This window comes from Seriola dumerili, unplaced genomic scaffold, assembly GCF_002260705.1.
Source record: "Seriola dumerili isolate Sdu_G_001 unplaced genomic scaffold, Sdu_1.0 BDQW01000104.1, whole genome shotgun sequence".
NCBI lineage: Eukaryota > Metazoa > Chordata > Actinopteri > Carangiformes > Carangidae > Seriola > Seriola dumerili.
This window is the reverse complement of record NW_019174359.1, coordinates 449,856-475,271: the sequence shown is the minus strand read 5'-3', so window position 1 is coordinate 475,271 and position 25,416 is coordinate 449,856. Positions and strand designations below refer to the sequence as shown.

Below are 25,416 nucleotides of genomic sequence, written 5' to 3'. Positions count from 1 at the left end.
ATCTGTGAAATGAAGGCATATTATGTTTCCGTGTTGTAAGATTAGTTTAATACTACAGAGGCGCCGGTAACAGACTTACTTCTCCCAAAGAGACCAGCTTACAGCACATCCTGGCACTTACACAGTCCTTTGAGTAGTTTTCTATTGTCCTGGTTAGATCGTTGGGGGGGAAAAAACCACAGTCCAGGGAATGTCTTAATCTTTCTGAAAAACTTGACCGAGCTTGAGAAGTTGAGATAAAAAGGAACTGCCCAAGTAATTAAAACAAAAAAAAAAAAACAGGCTGAGAAGGAATCGTGTTGACAACGACAAGCCAGTGAAAATTCAGGCTGAATTCCTAATTTTTAAGACCCTCAGAGTAAATAGTAAGGGATTACCTTAGATGTAAACAAGGCGACAGTGTAACAGTGAACAAAACAACACTGTGGTTTGAGTTAATATCGTTTCCAGAGCCATTAACTGTATCCTTGAGTTTAACTGCATGTTAGTAAAATATAGTACAGTAGGTAAGATTTATCAGAAAAAAAGTTAAGATCACATAAAGAATTCATCAGCCTGATACCTGAAGTGTATAAAAAAGCTTTAAGACCTTAAAGTTGACATCGGTTTAAAATCATATATTTACCGTGTAGTTTAACTAATTGATACATAAAGTTTAATTATGATTCTTAAGAATATGCTAAGGCGTAAGTTTCATTTGTCCAAATCACCCAGTATGAAAAACTTTTTAATTCAGTGGAGCAACAAGGGGGTGGGGTGACTCACGGTGACATTTGATTCATTAAGTTCTTGTTAGTATTATTTACAATATTGTATTAAGCTTACTATTATAGTAATGGTAGAAACTGTTGATGTTTTTCTTCTCTTGATATGAAAAGGTCTTTATGCATTTATGTAGAATCCCTTTTAAGGAGTGATAGGAAATCCTTATTTTCAATGGATGCACTTAAGCAATTGTACCAACCTGTCGAAAATCACACATTGAGCAAGTAATGCATTTGAATGTAAAAAAAAAAAAAGACCACTCAACTTAATGCACTCCTTACGCTTATTGTTTCGTCAATTTACAAGTGAGCTTTAAGTTTTTGTTTGTTTTTTGGACAGAATTTGCGACAGGTTTTCAACGTAGACTATATTTGAGTTCTTCCACATACATTTATAGAAAGTAACTTAAAAAGAATAAAAAAAACATATTACAGTTTCTCAAATCTATTTTGCTAACATGGGTTATTATTTCATAGAAAGCAGAGGAAAAAAAAAGTCAGTATCTGGATGTTATTTATGAAAAGTTAAAAAATGAAGCAACATATTTATGAGTAACCTCAAGACATTTTGTTTTTTAATTAAAATTACAAGAAGTTAATATATTTCTAAACACAGGGAAGTCAGTTTCTACTAATAAGTAAAATGAGAAAAGAAGTTTAGAAGTTTTATTTATGAAAGTTATGGACGCTCGTCTTTTCCATGTACTTTATCGTGAATGAAGTAAATGGAACAACGAAGAGTTCCCCATAGCTTAAATTTTAACTTCAGACATGCGCTACGTCAACATCAGTGCATTCACAATGGAATAATTACAGAAAATAATATAATATTTTTTAGAATTTGGAGATATTTTAGTCACAGAGCATCAATTTTGTGCCTCAATTATATATTTTTCCTGCATCAGCATTCTTTGTGCAGTGCTGCTTGCTGTAACCCCTTTCTCCCCTTCAACTAACCCCATGTTACTGACTGAACCACATTACTCATTTCCTCTGTAATCTAAACTCGCTTTTACTTATCAAACGTATAAAACATGTTACGACTGCAACGCTTGGAATGAATGAGGTAGCTGTGACCCTCTCGCCAATAGGGCCACACATAACTTGTACACACTTTTCATTCATACATTTTCTACATCTACTACTCAGACAGTTTGTGATCGATAGCAGCAGAGTATAATCAGCTTAAAGAAAGTCTTTATGAGAGACTTTCCCTAATGTGTTAATTGGGAGAAGCGTGCGGATTGAGCGGAGGCATCTAGGAGAGGACAAGAGCGCACTGTGTAGTAGATCTATGTAACTAGATGCACACATATACACACAACAGATTCATTACCGTACTAGGTTGCATGTATGTTGTATGGTCACTTAGACAGGAGAAATGGCGCAGGTCCTGCGTTATCCTTTAACGTCAGCGCACTTGGGCTGTTTCTCCTCTGTAGATTTTCATAGTTGGAGTCTCTTTGGAAACTGGAAAGTTGACATGAGTTTGGAGCCAGGCAAAGAGACCATTTCAGTCCCCACATAAAAGTTGGAGTTTGTATTCTCAGTTACCTGATAGTGATGAAAGACTGTTCACACCTCATATGAATTAACTTGAAGTTCTTAGTTTGTGTAAGAGTTGATACAGATAAAGGAAAAAAAAAAACTTGACAAAAATACTACAATGGCACATTTTCTGCTGCATGTAAAGGATGGGGACTGAAGTGGTGCTTGCTGGTGAAACTCGCAACCTTTTCCAAAGAGGCCAATACAGTCTGACAGTTTGTCTTTGGTAGCGTTTCCAATTTTTCCAGCACAGTAGAGGTGTTTCATACCGGTCTAATAGTGGTCGTAGTGCATTAGTTTTTGGGCCAGCATCACCTGGCATTAGTTTCTGTGAACAGTGAAAGAGGGTTGCCACTGTGGCCCTCTGTGGCTGACCGTCAACTTTGATGGATGGAAAAAAAAAGAAGTCTTTGAACTCTGTTACAGTGTGCCATGCCCTTACAAGGCATGTGATATTGCAGGTTTATTTCTTATAGCACATGTTTTTTTGTGAATTACATTTTTTGGAGACATTTTTATTATTATTATTATTGTATCTGCGCCATGTTAGTTCTGGTTCTTTGTTATTTTTCCAAGATTCAAGATGTATTGTAAATGTTTCTAATAAAACAAAAATGAAATGATCTCCAATTGAAACCAATTGTGTTTTTTTTTTTAATTTTGTTTGAAGGGGGAGTACTTATGACTAAATCGATCCTTTGATGATAATGACTATTCATATTTAAATTTCAGTGATCAGAGGAACGGTATCATTTTACAGCACTGCAAATAGCTTGTTACCGAATCACAGTGGACATTAAGAATTGACTTCTATTATAGCCATGTCTGTATTCTGTGATTAGCAATCATGGTACCTAAAATCACGACTCATTCAATTAATTCTGCCCTTCTACCAGATTCACTAATGAAGACGCCAGCTACTTGCTCCCTTCATCGTTTTAAAACATCGTGAAGAGACACGAGAAGAGGCAGGCTATAACAAATGAGATTTATTTATACATATGCAGTCCAAATATACATATATTAGAATAAATGTTTAAAAAGCCCTAACCTACACCACCCAGTTCAAAACCTGTGAAGTCAACAGAAGTCAGTGTTGATGTGGGAACACATCAGCAGGATAAACGCCATCTGTGTGCATAACCTTTGGATTTAATCAAGCCCCTCCCAACACTACCATCCTCTTCTCCTTTTCCTCATCGCTTAAACTATTACATACTAACAAACCCAATCCTGGCTCCTGAATAGAACCCCCGCCCCCTCAACAGGAAATAAAGACAAGTGAGAGCGAGGGCAGACCTCAGGGAGATCCCAGAAGGCAGAGTCCTGTTCCAGTTATATACAGTGTGGAGAGAGACAGAGAGGAGTAGGTGAGCAGGCAGCGGAGGATTTCACTTACAGTAAAACAAGCCATCTCGGGTACATCAGAGATCACAGGAGCAGGGCAGGGCTGAGTGCCCTCACTACCTCATCTCCTGAAACATTATCCATCCATCCATCCATCCATCCAGCCATCCAGCCATCCATCCATCCATCCATCCCCGCTAGCAGCCAGCAGGAGCAGCAGTGCAGGGTTGTCCATGCATTTAAACATAATCTCTTCCACTACACCCAAATGTTCAGAGCAGGGGTGAAACGGTCATCAACAGTGCTGCTATCCCAGCGACATGTTAGGCAGTTAACGTATCCACAAGTGATGCAGCTATCCCATCTCGTTTAGAGTTAACGCTGTGCAAAGCTCACAAGAGCATGACTCATCTATAGAGTACAAAGTGTGCACAGAGCAGGAAAGGCTTCCAAACAAAGATCAAAAGCAATCAAAGAGAAATTACATGCCACTGTTTGGGAGGGATGTTATTGCTCTAAGTGGCCTGGTGGAATACAACTTGAACCGACCAACTTCGACCAACCTGCACATTTAGGAAAAAATTACTTGAAGCCCTTGCTCCTTCCATTAGTGAGGGACAGTTGCCCTTACAAGCTTCTCCACATAGAGATTTGATTGCAGGTAAAAGCAAAAGCACGAAAAGCAAGAGAGCTCCCTTTGCAATGAAGAATTCAGTGGGGAAAATCTGAACCAACCAGTGTTAAATTGCAAACCCTTTGGCCAAACAAGACCTTAATCTAGTGTTCAATAAATATTATCTGGGACACTTATCTAAATATTATACATTTTGGAAAAATGGGAATGACAGTGGCGACAGAGGGGTTGCAGATCAGTCTACTGGATGTGGATTTTTATTGCTCAATATCCAGGTAGTGGGGAACTGAGGGAGAGCATTTACCGGCTTGTAAAACAGAGCTTTCAAAGGGAGGACAGTTTGCAAAGACAGAAATCGTGACGAGATACAAAAGGGACCTCATAATGTTAAATTTTTCATTAGATTGTGAATCAATTCTGATCATGTACCTCTTTCAAAGCTATACAGGGTGCACCTCCCTATTCACACCCCCCTTGACTGCTTATCTAAACTTCTTTACCATCCCTCCTTCACTGGTCCCTCTCTTCATACTGTATTAAGTTTTCTTAACCAGACACTAGACAAATCAACCCCAGTATGTCCCTCTGTGAAATGGTTATTTCTACCTGTCTCTCCATTTTCCCTGTCCATCTGTCCATCTGTCTGTGTCTGTTTGTCTATGAGGCTGTTTCTCCATTTGCCTGGAGGTGAAGGAGGAGGTCAGTGATAAGGTCTCAGTTGGACTGGCAGCAGACGCCCTTGTTGGCTGAGTTTTGGGTGGGCTCGACCGTGATGGGCACCACGTTGGAGGCTGGTGAGAAGTCTGAGTCGCTTCGCCCTGACATCTGCCTCTGTGACACGATGTTGTAGATGGCTGTGATGGAGAGAGGAGTGAAAGGGAATGAGTTATGTGTAGATGCCTATAAATCCAGCCAACAGTGGGACATATTGTGATAAGGACAAACAGCATGGCAAAACTGAACAACAACTGTTCTATCCAGACTCCTGGCAGCAGTGCAGGATTCTTTCCATCCTAAACTGGCATCCTTATGTCATGTGGCAGTACCCAGTTTCATTTTAGGCATTCCCCACAGCTACAAGTTGCGGTGCCTTTTACATTAAAATTGCAATAACTAAATAAATATAATACATTATGTGTCTGTGACTTGGTTCTATAACCCTGCATGCTAATTCTGCTACACAAAAAAATTGAGTAAAACTACAAATTTGACAGACACTAGCAGTTTGAACACACAAGTGAACTTCAGTGTAGCTTTTTTAAGTTTTTTATTTTTTATTGTTCAACCTTCATCATCTACTTCTTCAATAATGCGATAAATGTCTGAATGCCAGTTACCTAAACTTTGGCTTAGATGCAATTGGGGTAGTCAGCTGATCAACTGAAGAGCGGAGTGCAAACCTGGATCTGACTTCCAGTTGCACACTGCCACTTTAACTCTAAACTACAGCCAGATGTGGAACACAACTCCTGAAATAAAAACTGCCCACGAAGCAAGAAGGTTTAAAGCAAAACAAGACTCCTGGCTGACAGTGACATGACACATCAGGTGGGGAAACTATAACTATAACTTTCTATAGATCCTACACCTGGTGCTGTGTCTGTATAGACAATAACGCAACAATATGACACTGTCTGACCTACAATCTTTCTGCTGCCGATAGCTACACGTGACGTCGTCTCTACTCCACTAGGTCTAAAGTTCAGCTCTTACTGGCCTGCTAATGCACTGCTAACTTCCTCTCTTCTCCTCCCTTAATGAGCTAATTAGCAGCGTTAGCTCAATGGGACTTGTTGGTTTGAAGTTTCTATGAATCTGAAATTACTCATAAGGCTGTGGTCTGGGCAGGGTGGCTCAAACGGCTAAAGCAGAAGCAGAGGGGAATTGAACATGGAGCAGAAGCTGAATACAAACAGTAAGTGGCACATACTTGCAGACTGATAGCCCCTGGAGCAATTGAAGTGGAAGCACCACTCGCTGTTGGATTGTCCCTTTAGGCACTCCAGGGGTTGACAGTCACAACAATTGCTTTTTTCTCCATGTTACCAAATCTCCAAGATCAAAACCCACTTGTCAGTGTGGCTATAAACCTCCTGGGGAAACTGCTCATAGACATTTACTTGAGGAAACACATCTGTGAACCAATATTAGAATTTCTCTCTTCAATAAGCAGATGCATCTGGTCCAGCGGGTCAAAGAGTGTTTGTGACCACAAACAAAGACCAGTGCGTAGTGGTTTGCTGGTGATTGCCTGTCTTCATAGTGGCTCTCCCCAGGACTGAGTGGCTGAGTGGTTTTTCAGTGTGCCAATTACTCACATTTTTCACCTTAATAATATAAAAAAAAAAGAAAAAAAAGAAAAATCGGGGGTGTTCTTTGCCACAGACTGCACATCAGTGGGAGACACAAAGAACTGATTACATGGATTTTGCTGCCATCTAGTGGCAGAAGATAGGCTTTGTTATGTAAACCATCAAAGTCTGGATGGACAGGCATCACATGAAGCACATATGAAGTATTAACGCTTTAGACATCAGTTGCATTCAGGATCAAATGCACGTTCAGTCTGTGATTTGATATAAACACAAAAAAGCAAAGAAATGTTAAATTCACCTGTGAGAATAGTTTGGAAAGCCAGCTCCACATTAGACGAGTCTAACGCTGATGTCTCCAGGAAAGACAAGCCATGCTTCTCTGTAAAGCACAAATGCACATAGTCCCATTATTAATCATTATATGTCTTTATTATTGTCAACTTTCATAACTACACTGAGCTGAGATATGGTGTACTTTTGTACTGTACTGGCATTAACAGTGCACTGATTCAGGATTTGATTTCTCCTACATAATACAGCACTCACTCCAGAGTTTTCCCCAGAGAGTGAAACTGCTTTGTAATTAAAGAAAACTGAATGGGTTTTATAACAGCTAACTGGTCTGCTCTGTGAAGAATATAATGGTTTACATTCTGATAAAAAAGAGAAACTCTGGAGTCAAAGAATATGGTTTGCTAGGAGGTACATATCCCATTTAAAAAGATTATAGTGCTGTATGACATATACAGACAAAAGAATAGTTTTATACATATAATAAACTATCTGTGTATAAAATGGCCCTTTTCACAGCAGATATTTTATCTTGTTACAGTAGGAAAAGCTCAGGTGTTACTGTTAAAGAGGACTTCTGTTCTATTCAAGTGTCCCAGTAAGCCCTGACAGTGTGTCAGTGGGCAAGCATGTACAATACCCTGAAACTGTGTGACTCTGAAGCAGTGAAATTAAATTCAGCCATTATTCATTTATTATTTACAGCTACTTACAACTTTTCTTACCATGACATAAAAAAGTTCAATAACAAACAGTAAGCACAAATTGAATCGTTTTTTAGTTTAATTAATCTTCTTATGCCGACCAACAACCGAAAACACCAAAAAAAAGTATGATACGAGATGTAACCGCTTGATATAAAGGAAATTAATCTGCAATTATTTTGATAACTGACTAAGCAGAACATTTGATGACCCCAAGTGAGGCGATAATTGTCACACAGTGGCATGGGTGCGGCATCAGACTGGTCGTTTGTCTTTGAGGAGAACCCTTCACTCGTGGCATTATCATACACTTTGCATAGATGCGTCTACAACATGGTCCTTATGCAAACTGAGAATCATAAACTAGGCAGGTGGTATAGGAAAAACAAATCAATACAAACAGGAAGCACTAACTGGTGAAAACATTACTGATATAGCAGCGAAAACGACTTTCTGTACTCTCATATGGATCAACAAGACTCAAGTATTTGACTCTCTTGCTTCCTGTCCCATTATAAGTCATTTACCAGTCAAAACAGGTGCAACAATGAATCAGACACAAGCTAATACACTCAAGGGCGAGCGTAAACATGTGGCCCAACCACTGTAAAATAATTAGTGTCAAAAGGTTGATAAAATTATTCATAACTGGACTGAAAGGCTCCCTGCTCTGAAACAAAGCCTTGAAATTCTCAAAGGTCAGAGATAAATGGAGGTTTAATTAATTTAAATCAAGTCCTTTTTACCTTAAGCTGTGCTTTATGTGCTGTAACACTTTCAAGCCAAGGACATATGCCATTTAGTGGACACATTAACACAAAATGCCTTACAGTATCACAGTGCAAACATTCCTGACATGTGGAAATGAGCGTGTTAGTTTGGCAGTGTTGCAAGTTTAAAAAAGCAGCCCAAACTAAACTGAGAGAAAAGGTAAGACGCCAAGTATAAGCATTAATTAAATTCACTGTCAGCAACACACATGATATTCTATAATGTACTTAAGGCCTAATTAAAGCAGTTTGGGGTCAGTTCATTTCATATGCTTATTATCACAGCTTTAACCTGGCTATAATCTAATGAGGCAGAGTCCTAGAACCTCACCGGCCAGTACAGGCTGCATACTATGCATAATGTGCTCACACAGACACACAATGTCATTAAAGAAACGATACCTGCAAAAGCCTTGGCCTCATCTGTGGGCACAGCCCTTAGGTGGCGTAGATCGCTTTTGTTTCCCACTAGCATGATGACTATGTTGCTGTCTGCGTGGTCCTGCAGCTCCTTCAGCCAGCGCTCAGCGTTTTCATACGTCAGGTGTTTGGCAATGTCATAAACCAAGAGAGCTCCAACTGCTCCACGGTAGTACCTGGACGACGTGAGAGGAGATGAACAAAATATAAATTGGAGTAACAATTTGTTGTTGGTACAGCCTGTTCTTTTCAGGATTCTTTGTGGGTGTGTGACATGGGCTCTGACAGCTCTGAAGCACAAGGACGTCTGATCAGCAACAATGGTAGAAACAGAAAAACAAAAGAAATAAAACTGTGAAGCTAAAACAGCTGCACACGAAGCTCATAACGCAAGTAAACACTGACTGAAACTACTTGTTTTAATCAAAGACTGGCTATGCTGACTGTCTACTTCCTCAGTGCCTGTGGGGGCCTGACACTGTACATGCCAAAGCCTCAGTGGCTGCTGCATCAAGGAAGACAACACAAAAAGAGACAAATGTTGGGATGGGAATTTGACCCAGAGATTAGGAGGAAGCCGTGGTTAACAAAACACTTCCTGCCCCAAGGCAAAAGGGTGCGTTTTATAGTTTTCATCACTTCTGATTAAATCTTTCCAGCTATTTTAGGAATGATGAAGCTGATCGATTGGTTTATTATAAATGTAACGCATCACAAAGAGGATGGGCCGTTGTTTCAAGTTTCTTTTGGTTGGAAGTTTATATCTGCTAAAGTCCCTACATTTTATAATACAGCCAAAGTTCATGTGACTGTGAATGAGTTTTGACAAAATAGCACATTAAAGTAAATAGATGAGGTGTGGCTCTGTAATGATAACATGCTTGTTTGGTCTGATGCATATGGATCTATGAGTGTGCTGGATTTAATTAAGAAGGTCCACTGTTTTCTTCAACTGAGCATGTACTGTGTGAAGTGGATATCTGTGGGTATGTGAGGAAGCGAGTTGGTGCACGACAGTGTGATCCCACAAAGGCTTTGATGATTTGCTCTCTTGTACTCACGCAGAAGTGATAGCTCGGTATCGCTCCTGTCCAGCTGTGTCCCAGATCTGAGCCTTGATGGTCTTGCCTTCTACCTGGATGCTGCGCGTGGCAAACTCCACCCCGATGGTGCTCTTGCTCTCCAGGTTGAACTCATTGCGGGTGAAGCGTGACAGCAGGTTACTCTTCCCTACACCTGAATCTCCGATCAGCACCACTATAGAAAATAAAGGGGATTTCAGACAAAGTAAGAGGAACAATCATTAGCATAGTCACATGGCACATTGTAACTCGCTGGCACAACAGAATCTCAATTTCAGTGTGGACAAAGAGAATGAAAAATATACATGGAGACCCGACCATACTGATGTATTTGATATTTGATGAGAGTGTTTGAGCAGCACAGCATACTCTTTGACTGGAGCTGTAAAGGGAAACTCATGGTAGACCAGTTCATTAAAGCACAAAGAAGTTGCACTGAACAAGATGGGTTGACTTTTTAAGATTAAATTTGATTCTCATTTCTACTAGATAGCCTGCCTCGCCAATGACGCACATTTGTGGCTCCCAGCTGACGAAGACCTGAACCTCAGAGGACTCCCACTAAGTACTCAAAATATTAGAACCACCTGCTCTTTGCAAGAAATACATGCAGTCTAAGCATATGAATCCAGGTGAAACCACTGACTTCCTGCTGATTTCACCCATCAAATGCACCTGAGTTATGACAGAATTTGACTGAAGGGCAGTAAATCAGAGAAAGAAAAATGTTTTATGCATGGAGATAACTGAGACACATATTGCACAAATCAGTATAAATGAGTTGTCCTGCTGTTTGCTGTATATAAATGTTTAGACATCAACTCCTCAAACTGGGTACTCACTCTAGTCTCAGCCAAACCTGTGCAGTAGTTTGTGCAAATGCCAAACACAAAATGCACTCAACCCTCCCCCAAAATAGCTTCAGTTAATAGGCCCACCATTTAACATTTCCCAAACAAAGCATAAAGATCGATCAAACTTGCTAACATCCCTTACAATGACTCCGCTTACAAAAAAGGGGCCTTGTGTTGGTCTACATATAAACTTCAGCAGGGTTTTTACTGACATAAGGGTAAGAGAGGTAAATGATTACATTTACAATTTAGAGAGAGTTATTCCTTTAATGCATAGTGCATAATCATGACAATAAAAAAAATAAGGCTTTTATGCTGTTTCTCCTCTTCCACTGGGTCCTTTCCTACAATGTATGGAACGAGGCATTAATAAGATGAGCGTTAGTCAGAAAACTACTTCCACAATTGTCAGGTGAGTCAATCTGTCAAAAGGAACCTACCACACCGGCACACCACCCTGCTATTAGGAAATAGGAACTTGTTATGGAATGTTGAAATTAGATGAACAAACCAACCACTGTGGCTACACATGCTTTTAAGCAATGCTGTTGTTTCTTAAGGGAAACTGTGTATAATTGGTCTGTTTGTCAGTGTTAATACAGAGTAACAGTAGAAACGTGTGTCCACATTAAGTGCTGGCTTATTTAGACTTGAAATAAAATAAAAAATACTACTACATGCCAAAAAAGGCAATACTATAATTTTCCGTTTTGTCCAATACAAAAGATCTTGGGCGGAGGACAAAAATCATTATACAATCATGTCCAAGTCATTCGCCATCAGACAGGTAATATCACAGCTTCATTACACACCCATTCACTAACCCTATTGTTGGGTTTGCATTCTTCAGCTAAAAAGATACGACACCTCTCTATTATGTTATACAAAACCTGCACCCAGTTACATAGCCAAGCCCACGACTGTCTGAATGAAGGAATGAAACTCATTCCTAGAATCTGAGTCTATCTTCCTGTTCAGTGGGATTAATTTATACACTGATATCTCCCTATAAATGGAATAAAAGATCACCATCCCATGTCCAATTTCATCATTTCCATTTTTCTGAAATTAAAGCAGTGTATAATGCTGGCTAAGGCAGGCGATCTAAAAGAGATACCTTCTATTAAAGCAGGATAATTATTTTCTTATCAGTGCTGATTTTATGGAATCAAATGCATCAATGAGATTCAAAAAATAGAAAATATATTCACTGAGAGATGGCTTTAACATAATTTACTCAGTTGGGTAGTTAATCAAAAGAGAACTGTCTAGGAAGGACCAGAAATGAAGCAGTTAGTATGACATTAAAAGGTTTCTAAAAAAAAACAAAACAAAAAAAAAACCTGGCGTTAAGGTTCGCTGCTTTCTTTAAAATGAACTATCTGAGGAATGAGCTATGATTTCAGCAGCAACATGACGTCCTGTGCTCTGTGCTGATGTCTCCATCAGTGGGGAAAGGTTTATGTGACTCACTGAGAGCTCACCCTACTTGAGTCATGCTATCCAACAGCGAGACACAAAAGGGGGTTGTAGGAACAAAGGAGAGCCAAAACACTTACGTTAGCTCTTCCCTGCTTTAAGCGAAAGACTGAATGGCAGCTGATACCTTATCAGTGTCCTTGCATTGCTGCACATGATTCAGATAAATTTGCTATTTGGTCACCAGAAACCATGTCACTTCATCCATGGACGGGCAAGTGAGTGAGCAAATCTCATCTTCTCTAAGCTCTGAAAGCGAGCTTCTCTGTGCCACATACACACTTTTAATGCAGGTAATACCAGTTTGACAACACATGCTTGTTTAGTGTTCTATATTTGAACAGACCATGGGCACTTCATTTCCCCCTGCTTATGACAAAGTACAACTGCCAAGCACTGGTTGTGCCAGACAGCCATATTGGAATAATCACTTCCCACTGTAGTATCTTTGATACCAGATAACACCTTGCAGGATAGTGTTTCTGCTGCTGCTTAATGTTATCTGGTCACCAGGAAAGCTTTTTAATAATTATACATGTTGCTTATTTATAGGGCTGCTGTTTTTGATCAATCTGATGATTATTTCTACATTGAAACACTAAAAACATTTGCAGGGCTGAATGTGGCATCTTCAAATGTCTTGTTTTGTTCAACCAAAAGTCCAAATACCCCAAAAATATTTTGTTTATAATGTTAAGTGACAAAGAGAAGCAGGAAATCCCCACATTTAAGAGACAGGAATCAGATTTGCTTGGAAAATGAAACATTTAATCAATTATCAAAGCAGTTGCTGACTAATTCCCTAATCGTTTCACCTTCAACTGGTTGTTAGAGCATATTAACAACTTTTATATTAGAGTGAAAGTGGTGTAATTGCTAGAGTTGTGTTAGGTATTGATAAAAGAGGATACGGACACTCAGGCTACAAACACAAGTGATTTCCAGTAGACCATGAAGTCCCCAGGTAGAAAACTGACGGACCAAACTCTCGTTTCTTCTGTAAACAAATCTCAATAGCGGCTGTTTTAATCTGTCGCCCTGTCACAGTTTATGACCCCTTGTTGACCAACGCTGCATCCCAAGATGATTGCATCATCGGCCTGCAAGATGATGACTCTACAGCAGATGCTGCTTAACGAGACACATAAGAGTCCTTGTAAGCCGCCTGCCAGTGCTGCAATCATATGGCTGGACGGTTATAACGTCATTTTGTAACTGAAGGCTCAACCAACAACAGTCAAAGTTGTTGGAGCTCGGAGCAGGTGCCTCTGTCTCCATGTCTGATAGACGTCGTCTTACACCTTGTTGTTAGGCATGCGGGTCAACGCTCCAGACAACTCGGCATCAAATGACGCTCACAGGTGAAGCGTTAGTGTCGACGTTTAGCTACCTAACTTAGCTCAAAGATAAACAGCGACTTACCTTTAAAGAGATAGTCATATTCGTCCTCTCTGTTGGTCATAGTTTCTCCTCTTCGGTGAATTTGCTCGAAGTCGAACAAACTTCTGGTGTATATCTACTCAGCTGCTACGAGACCAACCGACAGACCCCCTCGGTTCACGACTTTAGCCTCACACGAAAGACGGTTGATTTTCACTCAGACGACGACACCGCTGAATCCCTGTCAGAGTAGAGGAATATGACGCTGCTGTTGTTATCGAGCACAAAAACTCCCCCCAACGGCAACTACTAGCTGAAAAACTTTCGCCTCGTCTTCCTCACCCTCTGTCACTTGCCATTACCGAGGCTGCGACGTAACGTCAATTCCTTTGTCCAGCCCCTTCTTCGCTCCTATTGGTCAGTAGCTGAGCGACACCTGTCACTGGCGTTGACGCGATTGGTCCGCCCTGCTGTCGTTCATGATTTGGCCGCTGGTCGTTAACTTGGATGACGTCTGCGGGCCCCAAGCCACAACAGGTAATATCAAGCGTCAGGTTAGCTAGCAGCAGTAGCGAAGCCCGGCTGGCAAACAGTGCAACAAGTGTCAAAGTACGGATAGTTTGAGGTACATGGAGACCATGTGCAGGGTTTAATAACTCAAAAATAGGCCACACTCACTGACTTTGCTTATGAACATGATTTTGAACTGATGACATGTTTCACTAGCCTATGCGTTAGTGATTTTCGGGGGCCTCAGAGACAACAGTTGTAACATACAGTGTTTACCATTCTTCTTACACAGCACTACCCCTCCAAAACTATATAAATCTAACTAATAAAACATATGTAGCTGCAATTATCAGTCGATTAATTGGTTTATTGAATGACAGAAAATGAAGTGGCAACTGTTTTGATCATTTTAGTTTTAGTAATCCCTCCATCCCCTTAAATGTGAGGATTTGATAATAACAGGCTACATTAATTTAGAAAATAATCACCAGCTTAATAGATGATGATAATAATTGTTAGTTGCAGCCCTAAAAACATGAAATATTTCTTTATTTGGTGTAATAATATTTCATGGTCCTTTGGTTTGTCACTTTCATCAAATGTGCAAAAGTTTAGGGCAGAACAATAAAATATTTAATACTCTTCTACAAAAATGATTGATTTTGCTGTCAATATTTTTATGCAATCCCAAACAAGAGGGGAGTAATCAGTCAATGTCAGCAAAACAAGGGTTAATCAAATCTCCCTTTGTCCTCCTCCTTTAGGGCAAATAATTCAAGGTCAACTGCAGGTACACAGTCTGTGGTGCACACAGTGCCTGCAGTTGACCTTGAATTACATGCAGTTTGTTTAGTGGATGTCAAAGTAAGATAAAGTGATTCCTGTGGACTGATGTGAAAATTATTTTTTTAAGGACAATACCAGTCCCATTTATTTACCGTAAGTAGATATTTTGTGCCTGAATTGAATGAAAATTTTACCATTTGAAGTTGAAATATTGTGTTCATTTATTCATCACGTATTCTGTGTTTAAATAAGTCTTTTTTGACAGAACAGAATTTGCAGCAAAGATACAGAGAAGACAGGAAGCTATCCAATGCAGACATCTGACAGTTGACTAGGTTTTATCATTTCTGACTTAGTTTCAGGGTGTCTAGATAGATACTCAAAGTGGCACAGTGAAGTTTGGTTTTTGGTGTAAGGATTTGCTCGTATGTATCTGGCACTTCCCAAACACCCAAAGCAACAGTATAGAAAAGTATCGTAAAGTGTATAGAAAAGAAACTATAAGAAGCTAATACTAGATTCTATCTTGAAATGTGGGCTATACAAGCATGAGATATGAACAAATGTACCATATTTATTATCAACATAAACATTTCTATGAATTAAAATTGATTATAAAGTAAAAACAGAACAATAATACGTACATAGTCTAAACAGTAGTTGGTATTTCCCACAGTTAAAGACTTGGCAGAGTTGGAAAGACCCTGAAACGACTCTCAGCATTTAATGGGTTAATATATAAACATGTCACACAATTTCATTGTTTTTGCGACATTGACACCCAAATTCCTATGGTGGGTTGTATCTGAGGATAGCGACCTCTATGATCATTTAAGTTGGAGGACTTGTTTGGTTTTGTACACACAGTTTCCTGTTCATCTCTTGTTTACTCTGTCGCTATCATCCACTGACGTCCCATAAAAGTGACAGCTGGTTTGGTTTTACTGTTTTTAAATTTGATGCAGGGAGGAAACTTTCATGTCATATCATCCCAGCTCTTTTAAGAGGCCTGTGCACTAATTCACTGCATGCATTATTCTGGCAGGGATAGGCAAAATTAATTGGGCCAGTTAATTATCTCAGCTCATGCAGAGGAAAAACAAGATATCATGCTTGAAAAGGTTGCACACCTACCTAACCTAAACCCTAACCCTGACTTGAACAGTTTGAGAAGGGGTTCAGATCACAAACATGTTTTAACACTTTGACTCATAAAACAACTGAGATTTTAGCTAACCACAGGAAATTATTTTTCACTATTGTAGTGTGCAGTGTTGCGATTGACAATCAGCACTAACCTGGTATTTCTAATTACTTGAAAATTCTATTGTTGTAAGACAAAAATAACACACAACAGGCTAACTGTCTCCATAAATCATTTATGTCTCAACAGAAATACATTCAGTCTCATCATAGATCAGTCAGTACATAAAATATTCACCACCAACTAAACTGTTGATTTGAAGAAAACATAAAACAGTCTTATGTCATTCACTTTCAAAACCTTACCCATGCTATGATTTTTCCAATTTTCTGCATGAATATATATAAATATTTTATCTTACAGGTAACACAGTTTTGTGTTTTACCACTGACGTATGTTCAGCGGTCAGCAGGGACTCTTAAAAGACTGATGCTGGTTTCCAGCTACATTCATTCAAACATCCTTTGAACACCTCACACCACCATGTAGCTCTTACAACTTGTAAATCAGTCATTTTGAAGAGGCATCTTAAGCCAGGACCGTTAATATTGGTACCCATGGCTGCCATGGTGCCTGCCTCTTGTCAAGCTCTTGCACAGGGTTGTGGGTGAAGAAGGAGTTCACCTGTCACCCACCCTGTGGCCCCCTGGGCTCCTGGGGGATGGTGTAATCAGATGTTCCTGCAGCAGGGCTTATTCTCCTCTGTGTTTTCTGCACTGGGGCTGTTCAGGGACACGGCACTGATGGAGCCTCGAACCACTTCCTTACTGCTAACCTTTCTGTGAATGTCTGAAACAAGACATTGACACACATTATTATCCACTTACATTATGTTAGCATAGAAAGAAGGTACACAGTGTTCTCAGGCTTTGACAGGAAAACATAGCACAACCCCTTTGATAACAAAACAAAGTATATGCCACTCCATCCTGCACAAAAGTTGAAAAGAAAAGGACAGCATCACTTCAAGTTGTTGTTAAAGTTGTTCATTTCCAGCCTCAAACCAACCAGAAGTGTTCCCTCCCAAAGCAGTCAATCAAATAGCTGCCCCAGAGCTACCAAAGGTCGTGTTATCCTGACCCTTCCCTGGCCTCCACGAGCTGAGGAGATGGATGTTCTGGCTATGTGAGGTTAAATTTACGCTCACAGAGTGAAGCCTTATCCCAGCATATTTATGGGAAAATGTGTGCTTCCAGTTCACATCATTTGTTATTAAGTTTTTGGGGAGGAGAGACAGGAAGGGAGAGACATTCAAGACGAAAGCTTTAAGGGAGCCCACATTTGTGTAATGGCTATTACCAAAGTAGTAAAAAAAAGTTTAAATGAATTACCTGCTAGGACATTGTTGAATGCTGCTTCCACATTAGTTGACTCCAAGGCTGAAGTCTCCAGAAACAAAAGTCCTTTCTTTTCTGGATAATACAAATGAGATAAGTTAGTTATTTTATATTTAGTAAATTCAAATTTGTTGTCATTTTCTCACTCTGACTTTGTCACAGTGGCCTAAAATACAAGATTTCACTGCCAAATCCTCAGAGAAACTGGGCCCTATAGCAACATCACATAATGTATCTTTAACCATCGACTGGAGTCAACAAGTGAGAATTTATAGCCACTTTTTTCACCATGAAGAATGCAGGACTAATTTCCATTCTCTACAGTCATAAATTCAATTTTCATAAACTAATTATGAACAATCAATGCACAATTCCTGTGCAATGATTTCTAGCACAGAGAAAACACTTGTTGACTTTATACCTGCAAAGTCTTTGGCCTCCTCAGTGGGCACAGATCTCTCCGACTCCAGGTCAGTCTTGTTGCCCACCAGCATCACCACAATGTGGGGGTCAGCGTGGTCGTAGAGCTCCTTCAGCCAGCGCTCCACACTCTCATAGGTAAGGTGTTTTGTTATGTCATAGACCAGCAGGGCTCCAACAGCACCTCTGTAATACCTGTTTGGAGGAGATTGACTTTACAGTAAGTCCTTATGTCACATTTAGGTGTTTTATTTGTTTGTACATGGAGCTGCTTGAATAAAAAGTGAATTGTTTGATCGGCACACATTATTTGGAGTTGTAGTTTTTGCCATTCATGAATTTAAGTCCAATATTTATTCTCCTTTTAGCTATGTTTTGGTCTCTACCAACTCTGCACGACGGAAACTTTGTATGTCTTTGATTTAGTGCTGGGCAGGAAGCATGAAGTTGGTTTTTAGAGAGAACCGTTACAGTGTGGACCAAAACAAACTGAAAGTCGACATGAAGCTCTGCAGAGATGAGAAGAGCTGTAGTCAGGTGATAATTCTCTGTAGGTTCATCACTAACAGTGACCTCTAGTCATCTGATTCAAAAAAAAAAAAGCTGCTTTAAGCACTGTCCTGTCCTCAGTGATAATAAGCCCTTTCTCCTGCTGTTGATTGAAAAACTTCAATGGCTGACAATTGCTCTGAAGTCATGAACCAATCAATACATCCTTCACAATTACATTTCTGCTCCACTCTTCCAGCAGCATAATTAATTCCACTTTAATAGGTTTTAGCTGCTTGTTACAGCACAAATGGGAAATTCCATGGGAGTGAGAATTTGCATACTAGTCGATGTGTAATTACTGAAAAAGCTAAGCAGTCAGAAAAGAGCTAATCCAGCGGTGTAGCATATCCTCCGATTTTTTTCCATGTCTTAAAAATAAAATTGACATGGTTTTATTGTTTTAAAACCAGTTTTCCACTGTTAATCCTCCTGGTTTAATTAAAAAAAAAGAATGAATCAGGGGCACCCGCAGATAGAACAGAGACTCGCTGAGGGTGGAGCGTTCAAATACACGTCTCTGCTTTAACCAACGGGATTTTGGAAGCAGTGTGCCGGTTAAAACCTGACATACAGGTTGTTCAACAGCTATGGTGCATAAAATGTTGATTTAAAAAAAAACTGTCTTTACCTGTTTGGAGGAGACTGACTCCTTATGTGACATTTAGGTGTCTTATTTGTTTGTCATGGAGCTACCTGTTACATATAAGGTGATATAAATAAAAAGTGAATTGTTTAATCCAGTGGTTCTTAAACTTTCTCATCAAGGACCCATAAACTGACACAAATTAGACCACTGGCCCCCATTTGATAAGGTTTTGTCCCAGGGTCCCCCATCATATTTTTGCTATTAGATGTTTTATTACAGAAAGTGTTTGAAACTCATGACCAAAACAGTCATGTCACTGTGTTACTTATGGATGGAAATATAGTGAAAATAAATTATTCCCCTCTTTCAGAACCGCTGGTTGAACAAAAAATGTAATATTGGTGTAATATTTAATCATAAAATAAAAAAAGCCTTAAAAACTTTAGGACACATAACCCAGACATACAGCTGTGGTGTGTGTGTGTGTGTGTGTGTGTGTGTGAGAATGGGTACACGTGTATATACTAATATATCTATAAAAGCTGCTGGGTCTCGGCACTCACGCTGAAGTGATGGCCCGGTATCGCTCCAGTCCGGCTGTGTCCCAGATCTGGGCCTTAATGGTGAAGCCGCTGAGCTGCACGGTCCGTGTGCTGAACTCCACCCCGATGGTTGTGCGAGTGTCATGGTTAAACTCATTTTTGGTGAAACGGGACAACAGGTTGCTCTTGCCTACACCAGATTCACCAATCAGAACCACTGGAGAGGAAACAAACCACAGAGCCATTTTAATTAGAGCTCCAGGCTTTGGGTTAGGTTGTTGCAAAAGTAAACCCAGTATGTCTTAGATAAATGAGACAAAACAAATATTCCCAGAGCCAAATATGAGCCAATCCTGTTCACATCATCCTTAACAGAAGCTTTTAGTCAAGGTGTGTCTTTTTTTGGCTGCCCCATAAATCCACAGCTGTGGCCGTCTGACTGGGGCTAATTACGCCATCAGGGATATAGTGTCCTGTTTTAAAAGCAACACCACACCCACAAGGTAAATACGTTAATTATTTCAAATTGGGGATGTAGAGAGGGTGTTGGCCTATAACAGAAAACACCATTACTGATTAGTAAAGAGGTAAAATGACATCCATCCATACATGTGTCCTATTTATCCTACTGAGGATTTAGTGAGGCTATAGGCTATCGCAGTATACACTGGAGGAGAGGCCAGGTGTAAAATACACTGCTCGTTCTGTTTATTCTTTTATTTCCAGAGCAGGAAGTGATGGTTACAAAATATGAGAAGCAAAACACAGGCAGTATTGGAGGTGGACGCCTTTAAAGTAGACATTTTGAAGTTTTATTTTTACTTTTCTTTTGCTCAAGGTACCTTCATTTGTCCTTAATTTCCAGAAAATTGCCAAAGAGCAGTGTTTTCATTCACTGAAGCCATGTATTTTACCAAATCTGAAGGACAAATATACTGTATTTTGTATTTCCTTTCACATTGGTCAGCTCTATGGCTAAGACACACACTTCCTCCTCTGGAAAACTGAAAACCTTTGCGGTAAAAACCTCTCACAAGTCACCCTTTGTTTCAGAAAATAACAGTCTCTGTAAGGTGATTCCAAATCAGGTGGAACAAGTTAAGATGCCACTTCCTTAAATCTTGCCCTGAGAACCTACCTACTGGGTAAACAGGACAAGAAATAGCACAGACACCCCCTCTGTACATTTCTGTGACTAATGTTTGGGTTTCAGTTGTTAGTGGCTGAGTCAGAGAGAAAAAAAGGCTTGGCTTAATGGGCACAGATAGGAAAGTATGACCACACTGTGAAAACACCGCGGCAAAAGGATCTCTGCACATTTTGGTTAAGACACAGTCACAGCTTATTGCTGAGGTGTGTGAGCTCGAGAACGCTGAGATAATAATCCAAGTTCTTGTGACATCTCCACAGCCATTAAATATGGATTTAGAGTGTGGTGGGAGTTAAGTGAATAGTTAGACATTTTGGATGATGCATTTATTTAGCTTTCTTGCTGAGACTCTCATAAATACTTAAAATGTGAGGCTACAGTCGGCAGACGATTGGTTTAGCTTAGCACAGAGCCATATTTCCATCTTTATACTATGCTAAAACCACAAATTTTGTTGTTTTCATTTTTGTATACCTTAGAGGTGTTGCTAGGCAGATTGTTTTATTCCAACTTACAGAGCCAGGCTAGCTGTTTTCCTTTGCTTCCAGTCTGTATGCTAAGGTAAGCTAATCACCTGCTAGCTAACATCGTATTCAGCGCACAGGCATGTGAGTGGTATTAATCTTCTCATCTATTTAGCAAGAAAGTGAATAGTCCAATTTCCCCAAATGTCAAACTATAACTGGGGCACTTTATCTAAAGAATTAAATTTAAATAAATTTAAATAAATTTAGTCATAATTAAATTTAGTCATAATTACACACGTCATTAAACAGCTCTCTTGTACATTATTTGATTGAAAAGGTGAAAGTGACAGTACAACCAGCTGATTCCCACTGTTTAGTTACTTAATTTAAGCTTAAAATTACGTGGGTTTAAAAGTTTTATCAACATACAATAATAAAGATTTGCCCATTTAGATTTCCCAGTTATTGAACTAGGCAACACCACAATAACACAATCTTTCTAGAGACAGTGGAAAGACGGTGAAGACTGTTTCACACTATCAGTATCAGTAGGCCTACATTTACTCCAGTACTGTGCTTGATTACAGTTTACAGAGGGAACTTGTACTTACCCAGCAGTATAAGTTGTTCATTATGAGTGCTTTCACTTTTAATACTTAAAGTACATTTTGCATCTAATACTTTACCATTTAAATCACTTTACCATAATGATTTACCATAATCAGAGGGTTTGTTGATGTATACATTTTCATTTTTTTCCAAACATTTTTAAGGATTTCTAATCCATGTTGGTTTTAAAGTTGAAGTTCAAAGTTCAAAGTTCATTCTCAACATCGCAAAAGAAAAAAAGTTAAGAAAACAGTCTCCCTACAATGTTCATTTACTAACTGGTACGTTTTGTCCTGAACACCTGCTGATTCCCACGAATCTTAAAGCACAAATAACTAAATAACCTCCAGGTCTTAACTTACAGTATGTTTAACAGGAAGTCTGAGGTCATGGCAAAGAATGTTTTACAAGTTGCTCTACTTTGGCATGTTTAGGTAATTGTTCACTCTGGAGCCACAAAACAGGGCTTTTTTCCAGTGGGTGAGAATGTCTGTTTTCCTCTTCTTCTCTTCTACTATTGAGTAACTTCTTATTCAAACAATACCCCTGGTTTCTATGGCGATACAAGACAAGAGGCCTTCACGCTCTCCGGCGGCCTGGATTGTGAATTCTGAGGAAGCTAGGACAAACTTCATGTGTTGCAGTGAGGATTAAATTTTCCTTTTGTTTGTCTTCACGACCTTCAGGACTGGAAATGCAACTACTACACTATTGCTCATGGTGGAAACCTATAATAATTCAGGCCTATATCCAACTGACCAAGGTTTCATTCTGACAAGCGACTTATTCATTCATGTTTAATTAAATTGAATTTAATTAAAACTATTTTTCCTTAAATGTGCACTATTATACATTGGCATATGTGTATTTGTCTGTAAGTTAACTTTACATACCTGGCAACCCTAATTTTATGCAACAGTACAAAAAGTTAAATAAGGCAAACATTATATAATCTGATTTTACTGATTAGTTTCTCTGAGCTATCAGTGAATCTCTTGGTGGAATGAATACTATGATAGATATGATAGATAGATACTATGGCACAGACAGCAAGGAGCACTGCAGTAGTGAGTGAGTCTATTCAATGATAGTAATCGGTTTCTTAGAGAATTTACAATTTGCAGGCAGGAGGAGGGACACCTCCTCTGTTGCTGCTTCTGAGGGTTCTCCACACATAACCCCCCATAAATAACCCCCAACATGTCGCTTTTACACTGGAGTTTTTGAACAGATTAAACAAACAAAATATAATGTGTTAATTATTGAGCCTTAGAGGTGCTGGTAGGAAGATTTTGTTATCTTTGGACAGAACCAGGTTAGCTGGTTTCCCCTGCTTCCAGTCTTTATGCTAAGCTAAGATAACTGGCTGCTGGATGCAGCTTTAAAATTAGCATAGAGACATGACAGTGATATCAATCTTTTTATCTACCTCTCCACAGGAATAAGCTTTAATCCTCTAAATGTAAACATGTTCCTTTAATGTATATTTATTGAAATTCATTTCTACGAGATATTTTTTTGGTCTTAACTTGTATCAGCACAGGCATAATGCAGCTTTATAGCAGAAAGAATATCACTTTGGACTCTGGCTGTAGCCTTATATGTAACGGACAGGTTGATCTTCTCATCTGAATCTTGGCATGAAAGCAAATACACATAATTTACAAGGTGTTTAAAGATTTTTAGGGGGAGTTGTGTAGAGATAGAGAGGAAGTGTGTGTGTGTGTGTGTGTGTGTGTGTGTGTGTGTGTGTGTGTGTGTGTGTGTGTGTGTGTGTGTGTGTGTGTGAGAGAGAGACAGAAATTNGCTTCCAGTCTTTATGCTAAGCTAAGATAACTGGCTGCTGGATGCAGCTTTAAAATTAGCATAGAGACATGACAGTGATATCAATCTTTTTATCTACCTCTCCACAGGAATAAGCTTTAATCCTCTAAATGTAAACATGTTCCTTTAATGTATATTTATTGAAATTCATTTCTACGAGATATTTTTTTGGTCTTAACTTGTATCAGCACAGGCATAATGCAGCTTTATAGCAGAAAGAATATCACTTTGGACTCTGGCTGTAGCCTTATATGTAACGGACAGGTTGATCTTCTCATCTGAATCTTGGCATGAAAGCAAATACACATAATTTACAAGGTGTTTAAAGATTTTTAGGGGGAGTTGTGTAGAGATAGAGAGGAAGTGTGTGTGTGTGTGTGTGTGTGTGTGTGTGTGAGGGTTCCCTCCAGGAATTGAATCCCACATGGAAAAGAGATGTTATCGATATGATATGGATGTGGCATGTGCCTTTACCATTAGGCCTCCAGGGACCCCCCCCCCCCTGTATTCTGTATGAATACAACTGACTTGACTGTCTACATACTTTATCCTGCAGTGGAACTCCATAGTGAAGTAAGTGATGCTGTTTGATGTTTTGAATACAGTGATTGTGACTTCTCCATCCACCTACCTTCTATCCATCTGGTGCTTTTTTTATCAAAATGGCATTTTTCTACCAAAATGTCAAATCACTGTACCTGAACCAAATCACCTTTCTGAATGACTTTTATTTCTCTTGTACATCTGTTAAGAACCATCTGGTGCCGTAAGCAGCTGCATATAGGAAACTGATTACTATTCTATGTAGGTTGAGTGCAGAATTAATTGAGTGAGTAGCACATGGTGATACTTTTCAAAGAAAAAAGCCTTTTTCAAGTCCAGTTCTGATGCACTAGCAACTTGTTTATACGTTATATTTGTGAAAAATGGCTCCGGTATACTTATAATAATAAACAGGAATTAAAGTACACATCCTGGTTTCAACAGTAGCCTGTGGTATGCATGTGCTTTCCCTGAGACAACATACTGACCAGGTAATGTGTGATTACAGTATCACTCAACTTTGTAGGCTAGTAATGCAACTCTTTCACCTGAAGCAAAAGTTTACCTAAACAAATCTATTTATCAAACAGCTGACTGTCATCCAGAGACACAACTCCAGGCTATTAACTGTCTATGTTATGTGGTATTATCTACTGTTTATTATAATAAGTGGTTTTTCACTAATAGTCTGTTTTATTCTGTCGACAAAAACAACACAATTCCTGTTCCTATTACCAAGTTAATAATAAACAAGGAAGTAAAACTTCAATGACAAAGCAACATTATAGAATGACACTTAAACCCTGATAGGAACATACCTGGGGATCAAATTAAATTCAAACTAAGCAGAACACATGTACTCACCCTTAAAGACAAAGTTGTAGGCCTCATCTGACCCCATGTTCTGTCCATTCAGTGTTGCCGCCCCACACTCTACTGCCGTGTCTCCGGCTCTCGCAGACTGATCACAGGATGTAAGATGACACTGACCCACACCAAAACCAATCTGCCTCTCAGATCCTCAGGCGTCAGGAGAGAAAATGGCTGCAAAAATGTTTTGACACATGAGTGCCAGTCACCAGCTTTCTACCCTTCACTACCCTTCCCTATCTGAGTTAATAGAAAGCTGCTTGTTTGAACAAGACATGTGGAGTGTATCCAGGCTGTTCTGCTGCAGCAGGCGGGGTTTGTGTCAGGGAGTGGTGGAGCAGTGATGGAGGTGTGTCTTAGTAATGGAGCCAGCGCAGGGCAGGTTGGACAGGTAGGGCGACTACCAGGTAGGGCTGATGGGGGCCTGT

General features: G+C 39.5%; 2 protein-coding genes across 2 annotated transcripts; both read right to left on the bottom strand.

Moving 5' to 3' along the window:
* Positions 1-1,415: 1,415 nt before the first annotated feature.
* LOC111222643 (ras-related protein Rab-11A-like) lies at positions 1,416-13,956 on the bottom strand. The gene is made up of 5 exons (XM_022746439.1): positions 13,631-13,956; positions 9,855-10,050; positions 8,776-8,969; positions 6,907-6,987; positions 1,416-5,147 (listed from the first exon to the last, which is right to left on the bottom strand). The coding sequence occupies exons 1-5, from the start codon at positions 13,668-13,670 to the stop codon at positions 5,008-5,010; spliced, it is 651 nt and encodes a 216-aa protein (XP_022602160.1). The 5' UTR covers positions 13,671-13,956; the 3' UTR covers positions 1,416-5,007.
* Positions 13,957-15,438: 1,482 nt separating this feature from the next.
* Positions 15,439-25,283, bottom strand: rab25 (RAB25, member RAS oncogene family). The gene is made up of 5 exons (XM_022746418.1): positions 24,983-25,283; positions 19,547-19,742; positions 17,847-18,040; positions 17,420-17,500; positions 15,439-16,877 (listed from the first exon to the last, which is right to left on the bottom strand). The coding sequence occupies exons 1-5, from the start codon at positions 25,017-25,019 to the stop codon at positions 16,759-16,761; spliced, it is 627 nt and encodes a 208-aa protein (XP_022602139.1). The 5' UTR covers positions 25,020-25,283; the 3' UTR covers positions 15,439-16,758.
* Positions 25,284-25,416: the final 133 nt, after the last annotated feature.

What these genes read in the sequence shown, in the direction of transcription:
- LOC111222643 (XM_022746439.1), bottom strand. Translation starts at nt 13,670, where the DNA reads ATGACCAACAGAGAGGACGAATATGACTATCTCTTTAAAG. An exon ending in ATATGACTATCTCTTTAAAG is followed by an intron (nt 10,051 to 13,630) that starts GTAAGTCGCTGT and finishes TATTTTCTATAG; the next exon opens with TGGTGCTGATCGGAGATTCA. An exon ending in TGAGGCCAAGGCTTTTGCAG is followed by an intron (nt 6,988 to 8,775) that starts GTATCGTTTCTT and finishes TGTGCTTTACAG; the next exon opens with AGAAGCATGGCTTGTCTTTC.
- rab25 (XM_022746418.1), bottom strand. Translation starts at nt 25,019, where the DNA reads ATGGGGTCAGATGAGGCCTACAACTTTGTCTTTAAGG. An exon ending in GGAGGCCAAAGACTTTGCAG is followed by an intron (nt 17,501 to 17,846) that starts GTATAAAGTCAA and finishes TGTATTATCCAG; the next exon opens with AAAAGAAAGGACTTTTGTTT. An exon ending in ATTCAACAATGTCCTAGCAG is followed by an intron (nt 16,878 to 17,419) that starts GTAATTCATTTA and finishes GTCTTGTTTCAG; the next exon opens with ACATTCACAGAAAGGTTAGC.